This window comes from Dunckerocampus dactyliophorus, chromosome 11 (genome assembly GCF_027744805.1).
Source record: "Dunckerocampus dactyliophorus isolate RoL2022-P2 chromosome 11, RoL_Ddac_1.1, whole genome shotgun sequence".
Taxonomy (NCBI): domain Eukaryota; kingdom Metazoa; phylum Chordata; class Actinopteri; order Syngnathiformes; family Syngnathidae; genus Dunckerocampus; species Dunckerocampus dactyliophorus.
The window spans coordinates 24,749,717-24,765,301 of NC_072829.1; the positions used below are offsets into that span (position 1 = coordinate 24,749,717).

Below are 15,585 nucleotides of genomic sequence, written 5' to 3' on the forward strand. Positions count from 1 at the left end.
ACAGTTAAGTTTTTGTCACTTTTATATTTATTCCTTCAATGTACTGTCCATCCATCCATTTTCTATACCGCTTCTCCTCATTAGGGTCGCGGGGGCATGCTGGAGCCTATCGGCGACCGGCGGGGTACACCCTGGACTGGTCGCCAGCCAATCGCAGGGCACATATATGTAGACAAACAACCATTCACACTCACATTCATACCTATGGACAATTTAGAGTCACCAATTAACCTCACCTGCATGTTTTTGGAAACCGGAGTACCTGGAGAAAACCCACGCGCACACGGGGAGAACATGCAAACTCCACACAGAAATCTTCCCGATCTCCAGGCTGTTACTGTGTTGGCCAACGTGCTAACCACTAGACCAACATGCGGCCCCCTTCGATGTACTGTATTTTTCAAATACATTTATTTAAAGACAAACCAAGCAAAAGTATTGGGTTTTTAGATTCACTTGTCATCTTTTGAATGATTAATACACATAATTACATGTCCAAAGTGCATGTATAATTTACTTCGAAATAACCTGAATGGATCCATGACCTGCTTTTGGGTCCCGACCCACTAGTTTAGAACCACTGCTCTTGGGAATCGTAGAACAGGGCTGCACATTGTAAGGCAGCAGAGTCAGAGCCTTTACATTGAAATACATAAGCCAACTTTGCTCTCTCTGAACAGCCGTTACAATTCCTTCTACAGTCCATTTAGCCAACTGCACCCCCTGCTGGTTGCTGCTAAGTAGTGCAATTATACAATAACAGACTTAATTCATACAAATGATGAGTGAATGATGAATACAAGATCTGCGATCAGCGAAAGTTGTATGGCAACACTACTTGGACTAACAGCACCGTGATTGACTTATTACATAGGTCATAAGGTTGATTGCATTTCAGAAAAATACTAGTCCCCAAATACAATGGCTTAAAAGATAATAAATAAATAAAAGACAGCATGGTAAAAATATAGACATATTTGACATGCAAATGAAAAAAACTGTAAAGACCATCTACAGTTAGACACAGATGGTCTCGTGGGACACTCGGGATATAATTTTGAGGCTATATCACATTTTTACACCGTTTCCGCTTTCTATTGAAAAAACATGTGACTAAGAAGGCAATGTAAATGACAATGTGCCCTGAAAATATTTTGGTAAATTAGGCCCTACGATTTCTGTTAACAGAATCTGACGGTATCGTGGAATTGGCCAATAAAAACGGAATCTACTGTCATCGTGAAATTTCAAGGAAATTGACGTATTTCAAGAATAAAAATATATCATCACGAGAAGGAACGTCTGTGTGGGGAAGTAATTCTGCAGCGGACCACTCAATCGTGGCGGAATCACATCACAAACTAAAACTCCCGAACTAAAACGGGGAACGTTGGTGAAAAAAAACTTTTAAATTCAATGGAAACCAGCTGAGTTAACTTAGTTTAGCAGAGGCTGCTCGTGCGTGCGTGTGTGTGTGAGACAGGCTGCATGAGTGTATTTACACCGTGTTGCGTTTTATACTGCACGTTGTGCAAGTTCTGAGTGAAATAAGGACAAGAGGCACCAAGTTATTTCGTGCACCAAGCTCATCTTAACTATTAACAGACAGACATTCTCAACATACACAATACACTTCCAGCCTTTAAAATAAGAGCTGTTCTCCACTTTCTGTCTAATTGAGTACACATTACATTACATTGCGTTAATAACGCAATTGGAATTGCATCGGTGTTTACATCTTCCTTAACCAAGAGCGTGGGCAATACAGTTTGCTGAGGATTTTGTAGCAATGTGTGCAGAAGCTGACATCCCATTAGAAAAGCTAGCCAGGCTACACCCATTTCTGAAATACTGGGCAAAATTGTATTAAAATTGTTGTACTTATACAAAAGCACAATATTGTGCTACTAAAACATACAATTAATCTCCTAATAGGCTCCAGCATACCTCCACGACCCCAGTAAGGACCAGCAGCATAACAAATGCATTGATGCGTCTGTGTAGGCTCTCAGTCGTACAGGAGTTGTCCATCGAGGAAAAGGCTTCTTGAGAAGTCATCTGTACTTCTGTGAAGAAGGTGTCGGACGTTTCGCTCCTCATCCGAAGAGCTTCGTCAGTGGGAAATTCCGCCCACTCTTACTGTATTTAAGTACAGATGACGTCTCAAGAAGCCTTTTCCTAAATGCATTGATGGATTTTTTTTATCCTTTGACTAAATCCAAAAATGTAAATGTACAAAAAGTAGAACTACCTGTTGTACTGTGCATATGACAATAAAACTCTTGAATCTTGAAAAGGTTACAACACATTCATGCAGTCCTTACCGTCAACTTGGTGAGGTTTGAGCTTGGTGACGAGGTTTCTGTGGACCTGCACCAGTGGCTCCTTGGTCTCTTCGTTTTCATCCAGAACCAGCTTGGTAGTAATGGGACAGACCATCTGAGAAGACTCCTCTACCACAATCGTCTGAACAGAAACAATTGAAAATGCCAGTGTTATTTCTTAAAAAAATAAAAATAGAACGATGCCAACCATTATTATTACAGATAATGCACTTCACTGCATTATCTTCACACACACACACACAGCAGAAACTATTGGTAAAAGAGTTGAAAGAATCTTATTATTGACCAAATCCTTGGAAAAAGAGCTTAAATATTTAAAGGAATGTAGCATTATTAAAGTACCCAACTTAACAGAACCTAAATCAAAAGGCATGAACTATATTTCCAAACACCCTTTCATATTTGCACCTCTCTGAGTTTCTTCCTCAGCTCCTCTCTTTCTGCTATACGCTTCCTCCTCTCCTCCTCTTCTTTGAGGGCATCTCGCGTCTCTGTCCGCAGCTTGTCATCCTTCAGGATTTTGCGGATCTTTTTGCGGCCTTTGCGTTCCTCTCCATCTGGGTCGTCGTCATCCTCCTCTCCACTCTGTGAAAATGAACATTAAGTTAAGCTCTCAGATCTTCAGCCCCTCAAGGGCAAAAAAAAAAAATAACAGCTAGCTTTGATCAGTAGCCTACTAGCCCTATGATTAATGTGTACCCTCAGTGATCTCTCTAACACACTCCAGGGGTAAGTTCAAAATGCATTTTAGGTGTCATGCATGACTGGACTAGCTATGGTTAACCAAGCCAATTTCCACCACCTTGCATTAAAAAAAAAAACAAAAAAAACATGAACATTCTGGAATGTTCAGGAGGACCACATCTAGGTCATATATATTTTCCTATTTGAAATACCTTCTCATTGCTGGAAGAATCCTGTACTTTGATCCTGCGCCTCTTCTTCTTCTGCTTGGAACCTTTCTGCTTCTCGTCGTCCTTCTTCTTCGCAGATCTACAGATGCACACAGAATTTGAGTTAAACACCCATATTCAGTATCAGGGCTATTGATTGTTTGAACTTGTCTCACCTGGTCTTTCGACGCTTCCCGTCATTCTCAGACTCACTGAGTTCATCGCTTATCCCCGATTCGGCACTAGAAGACGACTTGTTGAAGTCAGAATCAGCAGAGTCATCACTGCCCACTGCCAGACAGAAAACAAAGTTACTCACAAAAAGCAAATATTGAGCTCTCAATTACGGGCAAGTAACCTGAGTGTGTACATTTCTTCTTTTCTTTCTTTTTCTTGCCCTCCTTGCTAGTCTTCCCTTCACTGGCTTCTTTGTCATCACCCGACTCAGCTTCACTGAGTGTCAGCTTGTGACGAAGCAACTTGTGGCGACGCCCATGCTTCTTTACCTCTACATCAGAGCCTGAGTCTTCGGAATCCTCATCTGTTGAACAAGACAAAAACAAATACTAACAGAATATGCATGGTTTAAAAAAACAAAACAATGTTAGATTAATTCTACCTTCTTGGTCATCATTTTCTTTTTTAATTTTTTTTGAGAGTTTCTCTTTGACCTCCTCAACTTCATTTTCAGAGGAGCTTTCTGCTCCGGAAGACAGGTTGGACTTAATCTGGGCCAGAAGCATTTTCTTTGCGATTCTTAAAAGACAGGAAATACAGAGGAAAACATTTAATGAATATTTCTCACATTAAATTTTACATATAAAAAAAATCTCAAGGAAGATAAAACAAAGCTTCACCAAAAATATATTTCCATCAGCTGACGACTGACTTCCCAGTCAATTCAAAATCCAAACAACTATACAGTAATCCCTCGTTTATCATGGTAAATTGGTTCCCAACCCAACCATAAGTGAATTCCCGCAAAGTGGGACTCCTTTATGGCATAGTTATGGCATAGTAAACCTGTTTACGATCTTCTAAATATGGTTTTTAACATTATTAGAGTCCTCTGGATGTGAAGTAACACCCCCTAGTCACTTTTACATTCATATTACTAAATATAGCAGACATAAGCGCAAATACGAAATACGCCATGAATAAAACTTGTGCGCATGTGTGTCGCAGTAAATGTTTGAGTGTGTGGAGGACAGGAAGTGACATCGGGGGTTCAGAGTTGAGCTTTAGCTCGTCGTGGGTTAGAGCCGCAACACTAGCCCGTGTTATTATAATTACAATTATGATTGTGTTATTATTGTTGTGCCTGTTGTGAGCTCATTTAAACCTGCAATAAAAGCCTGTTGTTCTCGCGACCAAGTCTGGTGCTTGTCTCATCAAACAAATACTGACAAATGAATTCATAAAATGAACGCTATTTCGTGGTGGCCTATTATTATTTTAAAAAATATTGAAAGACAAGTTATAGATAGTATTTGGGTCACTACGTGTCTGCATTGATGAGACATTAAATTACTTTCACACTGCATGGGGTCAGCCATGGCATGTCTGACATAACATTGACATTCACAATGTGGTGCAAATAAAGAATAATAGGAGCATAAAGGTGACTATTGGGGTGTTATTTCATGTCTACAGGGCCCTAATAATGGTAAAAATCACATTTAGAAAGTCAAACTGTTTTCTATGCTCCAACTACAAAAATATTCCATTTATTAATACTGAATCCTGCTTCGCGGAAATTCACTTATTGTGTCAGGTGTGGAACCAATTAACTAATTCAATACCAAAGGTTTATTAATAAGTTTTTATTACGGATGACCTAATCCACATTTTTTGGCTCCTGATCCGATCTGATTTTTTTAGTCTTGCCCATACTTTTTTTAAAATGAAAACAGCTCATTTCTTGTGTTATGTACAGTATGTTGGCAAAGTTGTTTAGATATTTGAGCTGTCACAAACAAAAAAAAATATTTGTGTCAAAGTGAAAGCTATGCTTGAAATGTATCTTTTCACAAAAAGCTGTTTTTCTCCCTTTTCTAGTCAGGTGCTGATATTTTCCTGAAACTTACCAATGTTCTACTGCTGATTACTAAAGAACTGAAAAATGTAGAAACAAACTTTTTTTCCCCCGACGAAAGACAGGAGTCTAATCTTTCTTTTGGTAGGTTCCATGTTTGTATAGTCATACAACACAATATCTTGGGTACCTTGCAAGATCAGTCAAAATCATTTAAAACGGCCGGTACTGAAGGGGTTGTTGTTAAAGGTTTTCTTACAATATCAAATCCCAATATATGTACATACAGTCAAACCTGTCTTAGCGGCCACCTGTATAGAACGGCCACTGAAAAAATCCCCCGCGGAATATTTGCGTGTTATGGACCCTGTGTATAGCGGTCATCTGTCTAACGCGGCCAGTGGCCACCCATTTTGTATCCCTTGGTGAATATCCGACCGCATATAGCGGCCAAAATGCCAACTCAAGCAGAAGCTTCATGCATGAAAAAGTTTAGTTTTTTAAGCAATGAAGCCGTCGTGTGTAGACTTTAATTACTGAGTCCTAGTTCGACATAAAAAAGCCGTCTTCTTACTTTGCAATGCCGCCCTGAAAAGATTCAATGACGGCCAAAACGGTAATCTTCCCACTTTGCAATGCCGTGAATAGATTCTAAAATAGCCAAAACACCTGAATGAAACATCTAAAATATATCACTTAATTGCCGACTAATTAGAGATTAGAAGCACATTCAATAAGAAGGGAGCGATGGTATTGTTAGTTTACGACGATCTTCGCACCTCCTCCACACTCAATTGTTCACGCACACACCCATTCATGACTGCTTCACGCGTATCCTGTACATATATCCTTGGGCTAGTTCACTAAAATTTTTATTTCTTGCTTTTAAAATCGTGTTTTAAAAAAAATCAAAGATGGAAATTTGTGACGTTCTGCAGGGCAGGAGCGAGCGTCCCCTGTCCTGCGCTCTTATTTGGCGGGCTGTGCCTTCTCCGGGGAGGAAGAGGCAGCCGCTTCATGCCTGGTGGCCGTGCAGCTGCGGTCAATTAACATTTGTGGCGGATAAAAGGCCAGCGCCATCGAATGTGCGGCACTGGTTCATTGTTGTTATTGATATTACTAATTTCCTCACCGGAGCTGTTACCTAGATTTACCTACCTGTTTGTGTCAACAGAGTGTTTTCCCCTATGTCTCTTGGTTTTGCTCCAGTCTTTTTGTGAATACATGTTAATGTGTGTGCGCACAAAAATTCAAAATGGCCGCCAACCTGTCTATAGCGGCGACTTTTGCCATTTCCCTTCAGTGGCCGCTATAGACAGTTTTGACTGTATTCTATTTTATTATCTGAAGTTGATCAAACATTCACTGTGATTCTCTGTTTATTCTGTAGAAGTGGAAAAGTACTGTGAGTGGACTGAGAGGAAGCAGTTGAGATAAAGGAGCACCTGGGACCACATGCGTGGTTTCAGGTCAGCTACAGGGCATCTCAATGACATAAACATATTCCACAGACGTGAGCTAAACAGCCGCTTCCTCAACAGTCCACTACTGGAACTAGTTGTGACTGATATCGAAACTTAACTTGCCACATCTATCTATGTGTTACCACGCCCATCTATGTCAATAAAAAGAAACAGGAGAGTGTGGTCCGTCGGAGAGTGTTGCAGTGTGGCACGGACGCTCTCTCCTTGCACAAGAAAATCTCAGCTTTGTGTTCTGTGTCATTTTGTTAATTCATCGGTGGGGGCAAGTTCCCCTGACAGTTGTCTTTTGAAAAATGGCTGGGATTGAAGGAGTTCACCGAGGGACGACTATTTCTCATATCACAAACAATAAATACCCCAACAATACATGACGATGTGGTATACATTTTAAACAATGCAGTTTGAATTCAGTGAGGCATTCATCAATACTGATTTCAAAATTAGATAAATATTGTAATTAGAATAGCCTTTATTATGAGCTTGTAGCGTAGTGTCGGATGCTGGTACCTGTTCTCAGGATCATCATCGTAATCTTCCTCCATTTGAGAGGCTTCTTTGCCAGGTGTTTCATCTCCTTGACAACAATGTAGACATTTAGAAGTCATTGCTGGTTCATTAATTTGACTGACTTCATTTTTATAAACCTTTACCTGATGACTGATGGAAGTTTCCACCACCTTCTAGCACAATGTCCTCCACCAGAGGTTTGATCTTCTGCTGGTCGCTGTCCTCTCCGGAGTCGCCGTCAGTCTGCTGCTCTTCATCCTCGCTAGAGGACTGCAGCATGGAGGTTGGTTTGGAGCTGCTTCCTTTGTGTTTCTTCTCGTAAGATCTTTTCCTGGCGGCAGCCTTCTTCTCAGGTTTGCCTTCCTCCTTTGCGTTATCTTGTTTTGTCACTCGGCTCGATCGTCTCTTTGCCGTGCTCACTTGGTCTCGATCAGACTCGGAAGAGTCTGAGGCTGTCTGTTTTTTCTTCTTGGAAAGCTTCTTGCTTTTACTTTCCAGATCTGACTCTGAGCCTTCGGACTTCCTCTTGCGTTTGGATGCTCTGTCTGCACGCTTTTTTGAATTGGAGCTTTCTTTCTCCTCATCACTGCTCTCGCATTCTGCCACTTTTTCCAGCAATACGTCAGGAACCTCATCAGAGTCAGAGTCTTCTGCCTTTCTCGCCGACAAAGTATTGCTCTGCTTATTATCATTTTTCTTGGATTTACTGCATTTCTTGGAGGACGCCGACTTCCCCCTACTTTCTTTATCGGACTCCTGCTCTTCCTCAGAGGAGTCTTCTTGACTCGTATTATCAGCCTGCTTCCTCAGGGGAGTGGTTTTCACTCTACTGGAGGGCCGTCCAGGTGGCGGGCTGGCGGGTTCATCTTCTGCATCAGAAACAGAAACACAGTCTTCCTTGTCTTGTACTTTGTTTTTGGACCGGCTTGTCGTCACAACTGGCACTGGAGTCAGTTTGACAATGAGGTTCTTCACTTTCGGTTGAGAGCGACGGGAACGTCCCAAGTTTCCGTTTGCTTTTGCATCGGTGTCTGCGGCTGAACTGGGATCAGTCGGTGTCAGCAGCGTGGGATCTGCGAGGCTTTCCACCATCTGAAAAAGCTCCTCAGGAACTGAAGGGGGGACCGACATAATGTCATGATCGAGGGCTATCTCTTCATCTTCTGTTTTAAATGTATTTTTGGTCATGTCTTGTGTTTGACTGTCTTTCTCAACTGGTTCATCTTGTTGCATACCGTCCAGCTTGTTATGCACAGTCCCACCTTGTTCCTCCTTCTGGTGCATCGTATCATGTGCCCCCTCCAGCTTCTTGCGGTGCTTCTCACGGGGCTTATTGTGCTCCACCGCCGGCTCCTCATTCAGATCTTGCTGTTGCATTTCATTTGACTCCTCAGCTGCATCTGCCTCCTCCTCGTCTTCCTCCTCAGCCACAACAGGGTGCATGACATTCATGCTTTTTCTGACTTGTTGCTGCCCTTTGTCACCATTCTGTAACTCCATATTTCTGAACTCGGGTTCCAAAGCCTCCTCCAAAGCACTGTGGGCTTTTTTCAAATCAGCAAGTACCGCCTTGAATGCTTTCAAATGCCTGTACCTGACAGACTTATCATCATGCTCGGTGGCTGCCTGCTGGACAAACTTGATGAATGTATTGTTCAAACCAGTTGTGGTTTCAACCAGTTTTTTTGTTTTCTTGAAAAGTTCTTTGGGTATCTGCAGTTTTTTGTAAGAGAACGTTAGAGTCCCTGAGTCTCCGGCATGTTCCTTCCCGTTAACAACCGCTTTGCGCACTTTGACCGCACTGCTCTTGTGTTTCTTGTTCTCTTGTTCCTCGCTCTTGCTGGTTTTGCGGTGCTTAATTCTCTCATGGTCGATCTTTGCCATGACGCTCTGGCACTTAGATAGCAGGTCCTGGAGGGGTTCTGACTTGCACACATAGCAGTGCCACTTGGAGTTCTCATCAGTGATGGATGACAACTCTCTTCTGCCCAGGTTTCGCAGGATGCACTTCTTGCAGAAAGCATTACTGCAGTAGTCGCAGCAGATAAGCTTGCCACCCTCTGCACACCACCTGCGGAGGAAAGGTTTGAATTGATGCAAAGACGGTCCTACTCCTGGAACTTTATTGAAATGTAAAGCTAAATGGATTTGTCCCACCTGCACTGCTCATCCATTCCATCAGAGTCTCTACTGATGTCATCGCTTGTGTAATATTTGTAGCATGCCTAGAGGAAAAGGCGAGATCAGGCATGAGACTATTACAAGAATGGCGGTGTCATAGATACAAAAAAATAGATACAAAAAAGTTGAAAAGTGTGCGCAGCTTGTACCTTGCAAATAAGCACTTTAAGAGCAGGGTGCTCGTATACAGAGCTGCGCTGGAACTGGTTCACTTGCTTTCCACAGGCTGTGCAGCTGATCTTCCTTTGCAGGGTATCATCTGTGAGCAGCACAATCAGACGTGACTTTCTTTTCTCAGAACATGTTTTTTTGACAGCATCCACAGAGGAAACTCTAAAAGTCAAAGCGCATTGCTCCGCGCATTGCTGATTTGTTAGAATAGGAATTAATGGAAATAGAAAACAAAAAACAGCTTAAGTGTCAAAACGTTGCAATGATAAAACCCTTAACTGACCATTTTTTTTCAATGAGGAATAACAAAAGTGTAAAGTGAAGTTAACTCACACGGCTCTTCTTGATATAAGCAAAAAGACTTAAACTCTGTTTGGAGTAAGACGTAAAAACAATAAAGATGCGTATACGTAGCCCCTTTTTAGACACTCAAAGTGTTTTACACCAAAGAGCCCAATATTCATCCACTCCACAATCCCACACTAAATCAGGGGTGCCCATTACGTCAATATGATGTGGGTGACACACGCAATATGACATCAGTCAGCTGATATTGAGCTCCCCTCTTGATTCGCTCTTGCGCGTCTGCAGCAAAGTACGTGGTGAACAGATGTCTCCAGCAACACGGATATGCAACTTTCATCTTTATTACAATAGTCCCTCGCTTATCGTGGTTAACGGGTTTCAGAGCAGACTGCAATAAGTGAATTTTCACAAGGTAGGATTCAATATTAATAAACAAAATATTTTTGTAGTTGGAGCATAGAACACCTTTACACTCCTATTATTCTTTTGTTTACACTACATTGCACAGGATACAACATCACTGCAGGGAAAAAAAGAGACGGCCACCGCTAGCATAGCAAGCTACCGAGCTAACTTGTTAGCCTCTTCAATTTACTTATTCGAAACTTTAGAAAGGGCTTCGAACGGCGTGGGGGAAGAAGGTCAAAGTAAGAAGCCAAAACATACCACTTCCACACGGAAAGGGAGGAGAACTCTTTTCCACTCTATCATGTCAAACATGCCACGGCCGACTTCATGGCGTGTTAAGGTAATGTAATCTATGTCTCGTGAATGTAACATGACTGACGCCTAGTGACCAGAATACTTACATATAAGTTGTCTTTCAATATTTTTTGACTAATAGGTCAGGCCATAATCAACCACGAGACGACAATCATCTATTCATTTTTGAAAAACTGCGATAGACTGAGGAAGCAACGTTCGAACCGCGATGAAGCGAGGGACGGCTGTATTCCGAATACAGAATAACTAACTGAGCAGTAAGATGCCTTCAGTTTATCTTTTACAAACGTTATCCGTTCACTTATAGCAGCTAGTTATGTAGGAAAAAAAAGTCAAATGTTTGGTGGCTACGCTTTGCATCCTGAACTCAACTATAGAAATGTGTATTTTCTTCACTTCCATTTGTCATTGGACGTAATACATGATTTGTATGTATAATGAACGTGACGTAGCTATTTTTACTGACATACTGCACAGGTTATGTGAGGAATTATGTGTAATTATATTTATTGCGATATTGAATTGAATTGTGAATTATTGAATGATATCAACTATTTTTATGACCTGTAAACTTTGAAACTGTGAATGGGAAATACTAACCATTAGTATAGTAGTATGTCGCATGCACGCGCACGTGCACACATATCTCTAAATATTTATAGGAGGTAGAGCTTTGGGACTTGGTCATTTTAAAAGTAGCTCACAGGCTGAAAAATTACGTGCACGCCTGTACTACATAGACTTTATTCCATTGTATTATCACAGGCAAACACACGCCCATACACACACACATAAAAATCACCTGTAAGTTTCTGTTTGTAATCCACTCTGAACTTCACAGTTCCTTTATTTTCACTCCCTGCAGGCCGCAACACCAGAGTACCTTTGTGTAAGATCATAATAAAACAAAAGACAACATCAGTATTGAATGCAGCAATAACATTTTGATTTTAGAATTTAAATTAACCTTTGGATGCGGTGCCTGCGTTACTGTCTGAAGGGCTGTCAGAAGCGGCCCCTTCGCTGTCACTGTCATCTGAGGTGTCATTCGGTCCAGTGTCCTTAGCTACAGTATTGGACGTCCTACAATATGGAAGCACAGAATATGAAGTATGTGTCAACAGGAGTGTGTCAAATAATAATAATAATAATAATAATAATAATAATGAGAGTGAAAAGTATAGTAAAAGTGTTGCTCACCTACGAGTAGAGGAGCTATTCGTAGTCTGTGCTGAGCTACTAGGCTGCCAGACAGAACGACAGACACAGGTAAGCACCATTTTCCCATTTTCCCCATTGGTACTTTCGGAAATAAAGACCTACCTCCTCTGCATTTCCTGCCATTTGGTCTTGGCTGGATTCGGGAAAAGGCAGACTCATTTTACCTGAAGAAAGAGTCAGAAATGAGATGATGGTTGATTCTAAAGTACATCTTTCAAATTTCACTTCATAGTGACAGCAGGGCACCGACGTCGATTAAAAAAAAGTTGGAAATGTCATTATTAGAATTTTTATAAATTTGAAACTTGCAAAAATGACTGTGTTAGGGTCGCAGGTGAGCTGGAGCCTATCCCAGCTGACAAGAGGCGGGGTATTACCGGGACTAGTCACCAGTCTATCACAGGGCACATATACAACAACTGACACTCCTATCACACCGTAGAGCAATTTAGAGTCTCCAATTAGCATAACATGCGTGTCTTTTGATCTGATTTTGATTTGATTTCTTTCAACATTTCATTTCACTTGAGTATACATCACATACTACAATTCACAATTTCACAGGTTCAACAGGAGTAGTAAGAAGCAGAGCATGTCTTTGGGTTCTGGGAGGCAGCCGGAAGCACGAGAACATGCAAACTCCACTCAGAGATGCTCCATCAGAGATTCCAATCTGGATCTTGTGCTAACCACCAGTACACTGTGCTGCGCCAATTTACAGATCGAGCCATTACAAAGCTAATTGTCAGTTTTTCGTTACACTGTCAATTAATATAATAATATTTGGATTATTGTGGTTTGCCTGGGAGAAAGTACAAACAAACCTCATTGTGATGCTATGATTATTTAAAACACTACTAGCACTGTTAAAGAACAACCTCCCTGGCAGTGACACACATGAGTAAATGACAGTTGAGGGTTTTTCTAGAATTCTCAGTGGTTGTCACAGTCACAAAAAGATGATGCATCCGTTTGCTTTTCATCATTATAGCATGTTAATCAACTCTACATCTCTCCCAGCCATCAATGTGTCCGGCTAGCACAGGGAAGGCCACAGTTCATTACAAAAAACGGTGTCAGAAGAGAGGAGGTGAATCCATGTGCGTCTTTATTCTCATTTCCGCCTTTGCATGTTTTGAAAACAAACCATCTCTTGTCTGCAATACCAAGTTGACACTAGCCAGCAGGTTCGGTAGTCACTGTCGTGCGAGCAGGGCCACATATTCCCTCCATCCCATGTTTCCCTGGCAACCTTGCAACCCCCAGTAGTGCATGCCAGGTCCAATGCATGGGCATGCACTGAAGAAAATGCATGCTCGAGGCCTTCTGCCCGTCTAACGATGCCATGGTAGAAACCGGGGGGGGGCAACCACTGACTGGCGCTAGCTGTAGCTGCTGTAACAAACTTAAGCATTTACGACAAAGAACAGAAGGCGTTTATTCCTCAAATTTGGTTTAAATGCATGTCATTCAACCTGGCAATTATTTCGAGACACACACGGGAAGATCGGAAGGTGCATTCGGAAGAAGTCGAACATTGCCGGCTGCGCAGCTAGTTAGCCTAGCTTGCTAAATACTAACAAGCTAACACTAATCAATGTGTAAACACATTTAAAGCAGCTTCCTACCTGGTGTTTGTGGTCGTCATTTCTCGAAACACAAAGACGGGGGTTGTTCTCGGCGAGGGCGGTCCAGCTCTGTCTGCCACAGCGATGTTCGACGGTGAGGAAAAGCGACAGAAGTCTCAGAATAAGCGTAACAACTCCAGTCAGCGGAGACAAAGCAGGGAGACCATCTTGCCGGATGGCGGTGGACGCGCTAAAATGGCGCATGGAGCCCAAATCCTGCGCGCCTTCCTATTGGCTGACAGCCTCCGATGCCCTCTTGCTCGGAGTGGTTCGCATGTAGGTAAACTAAGTAATTTAGAGAAGATATTTTTAAATGTATTGTATATACCTTAAGAAATACTTTTAATATATACATTACTGTTAAACATGATGACCGCCTTAAATACACCGGTGTCCCAAGTAAGCTCAGATTTTGTCCTGTACAACAGTTCAAATCATTGTGTTATTGCCATGACTACCAAATTAGACTACTGAACACTTCTTTCTTGTTAAATACGTACAGTGTCATTTTTACGACGGCCGTTATAAAGAATACCTGAGGGTGTCGCTGTTTCTCAATGGCGCAACAGGAGCACCCGCTAGCCGCAGCATTAGGTACACCTGCAGCATCCATTCTAATGAGATCCACGACAAGAGCAGATGCATCGGAAAATCCCGCTTTTACAAATATATTGTCAAAAGAGGACATAATTAACAGAGAGGAATTAATTAACAATGAAAAATGTTCCACTGAAAAATAAAACTCATATATTCCAAAACATACAATATTTTATTTGGAAATGATGCATATGATAATGTGTTTTTCAATATGAGTCTTCATATTTTACCTTAATTTTACTTTTTTTTTTCCAGTGACAGTGATTTTATTTTTTCCAGTTGTGTGGTTTTTCAATTTCACCTTGCTGGTTTTGGCATGCTTAATGTCAATAAGCATAATAATAATAATAATGCTTTGGCGTGCAGTGGAGGAGTGGAGTCAAATTTGAAAACTGACATTGAAAAACACATTATTAATAAAAATAGTGTTTTATTTAGTCTGTGGAGGGGGGGTTGGAACTTTTTTTGGTGATACTTGTTTCATTGTCAAGACTGCACATTTTTAACTACAATGACAAAACTTAATGGTGGTGTTCTGGCTCCATATGTTTCTATTATTTAGAGCAACCTATGCATATGTACAGTATACTATATATACATACACATTTAGATATACTTCTACAGATATGGAATAAAAAGACCTTTGAATACAATTAATTCATTTTTTAAAAGCCATTAGATAAATATGAATAATTTATAAATAATTATGTAATAAAAGATAAATCAGTCATAAAATAAAAACATTGGTTCTGAAATAATTATTGAAGAATAGTTTCAAAATAATTTTTTCAGATGATATTTCACTGTTTCATGAATTAATGCACAATTCCATTCATTATTTAACATTTTCATTCATGCAATAATTTTCTATGCCACTTGTCCTCACCAGGGTCGCGGGGGTATGTTGGAGCCTATCCCAGCTGACTTCGGGCGAGAGGCGGGGTACACCCTGGACTGGTCGCCAGCCAATCGCAGGGCACATGTAGATTAACAACCATTCACAATCACATTCATACCTATGGACAATTTAGAGTTGCCAGTTTACATAACATGCATGTTTTTGGAATGAAGCCGGAGTACGCGGAGAAAACACACACTCGCACATGGAGAACATGCAAACTCCACACAGAGATGTCCAACAGACAACTCAGACCTTGCAGATCTTCCAGATCTCCTGACTATGTGGCCAACATGCTAACCACTAGGCTAATATTTTCATATGAAATCATATTTTAATGATCTATAATTAGTTATATGTCATTTTGGCACATTTAAACAGGGGCGTATTTAGTCATTTAGGGGCCAAAGGCAAACCTAGTCTTTTAATTTTAATTTTTACTAGGGCTGTCAAAAATAGCCGTTAACTAATTTATTTCATTAATTACGTTAAATTTTTTAGGGTAATTAATGCATAGCCTGGTGTCTCACTGTTATGACAACAGACGGCAGCACAGTGTAGTTCCCCACAGAGTCACACAGAGTCTGACTCTCTTT

The 15,585-nt window shown here is 41.1% G+C and overlaps 1 protein-coding gene across 4 annotated transcripts in view; it reads right to left on the reverse strand.

Annotated features, from left to right (window-relative positions):
• Positions 1-13,696, reverse strand: part of atrx (ATRX chromatin remodeler) — a 36,418-nt gene extending 22,722 nt beyond the window's left edge. For 2 of the 4 annotated variants that reach the window (XM_054792241.1, XM_054792243.1), the window contains exons 1-15: positions 13,495-13,696; positions 11,969-12,030; positions 11,846-11,889; positions 11,613-11,728; positions 11,448-11,528; positions 9,595-9,704; positions 9,422-9,489; positions 7,408-9,335; positions 7,265-7,331; positions 3,858-3,994; positions 3,609-3,779; positions 3,415-3,529; positions 3,242-3,338; positions 2,754-2,930; positions 2,325-2,466 (exon numbers count right to left, since the gene is read on the reverse strand). In XM_054792241.1, the coding sequence (XP_054648216.1) occupies positions 2,325-2,466; positions 2,754-2,930; positions 3,242-3,338; positions 3,415-3,529; positions 3,609-3,779; positions 3,858-3,994; positions 7,265-7,331; positions 7,408-9,335; positions 9,422-9,489; positions 9,595-9,704; positions 11,448-11,528; positions 11,613-11,728; positions 11,846-11,889; positions 11,969-12,025 (3,310 nt within the window). In that variant the 5' untranslated portion in view covers positions 12,026-12,030; positions 13,495-13,696. Of the gene's footprint in view, positions 1-2,324; positions 2,467-2,753; positions 2,931-3,241; positions 3,339-3,414; positions 3,530-3,596; positions 3,780-3,857; positions 3,995-7,264; positions 7,332-7,407; positions 9,336-9,421; positions 9,490-9,594; positions 9,705-11,447; positions 11,529-11,612; positions 11,729-11,845; positions 11,890-11,968; positions 12,031-13,494 lie in introns of all 4 variants that reach the window. The other 2 variants (XM_054792239.1, XM_054792240.1) reach the window with 1 other exon arrangement.
• Positions 13,697-15,585: the final 1,889 nt, after the last annotated feature.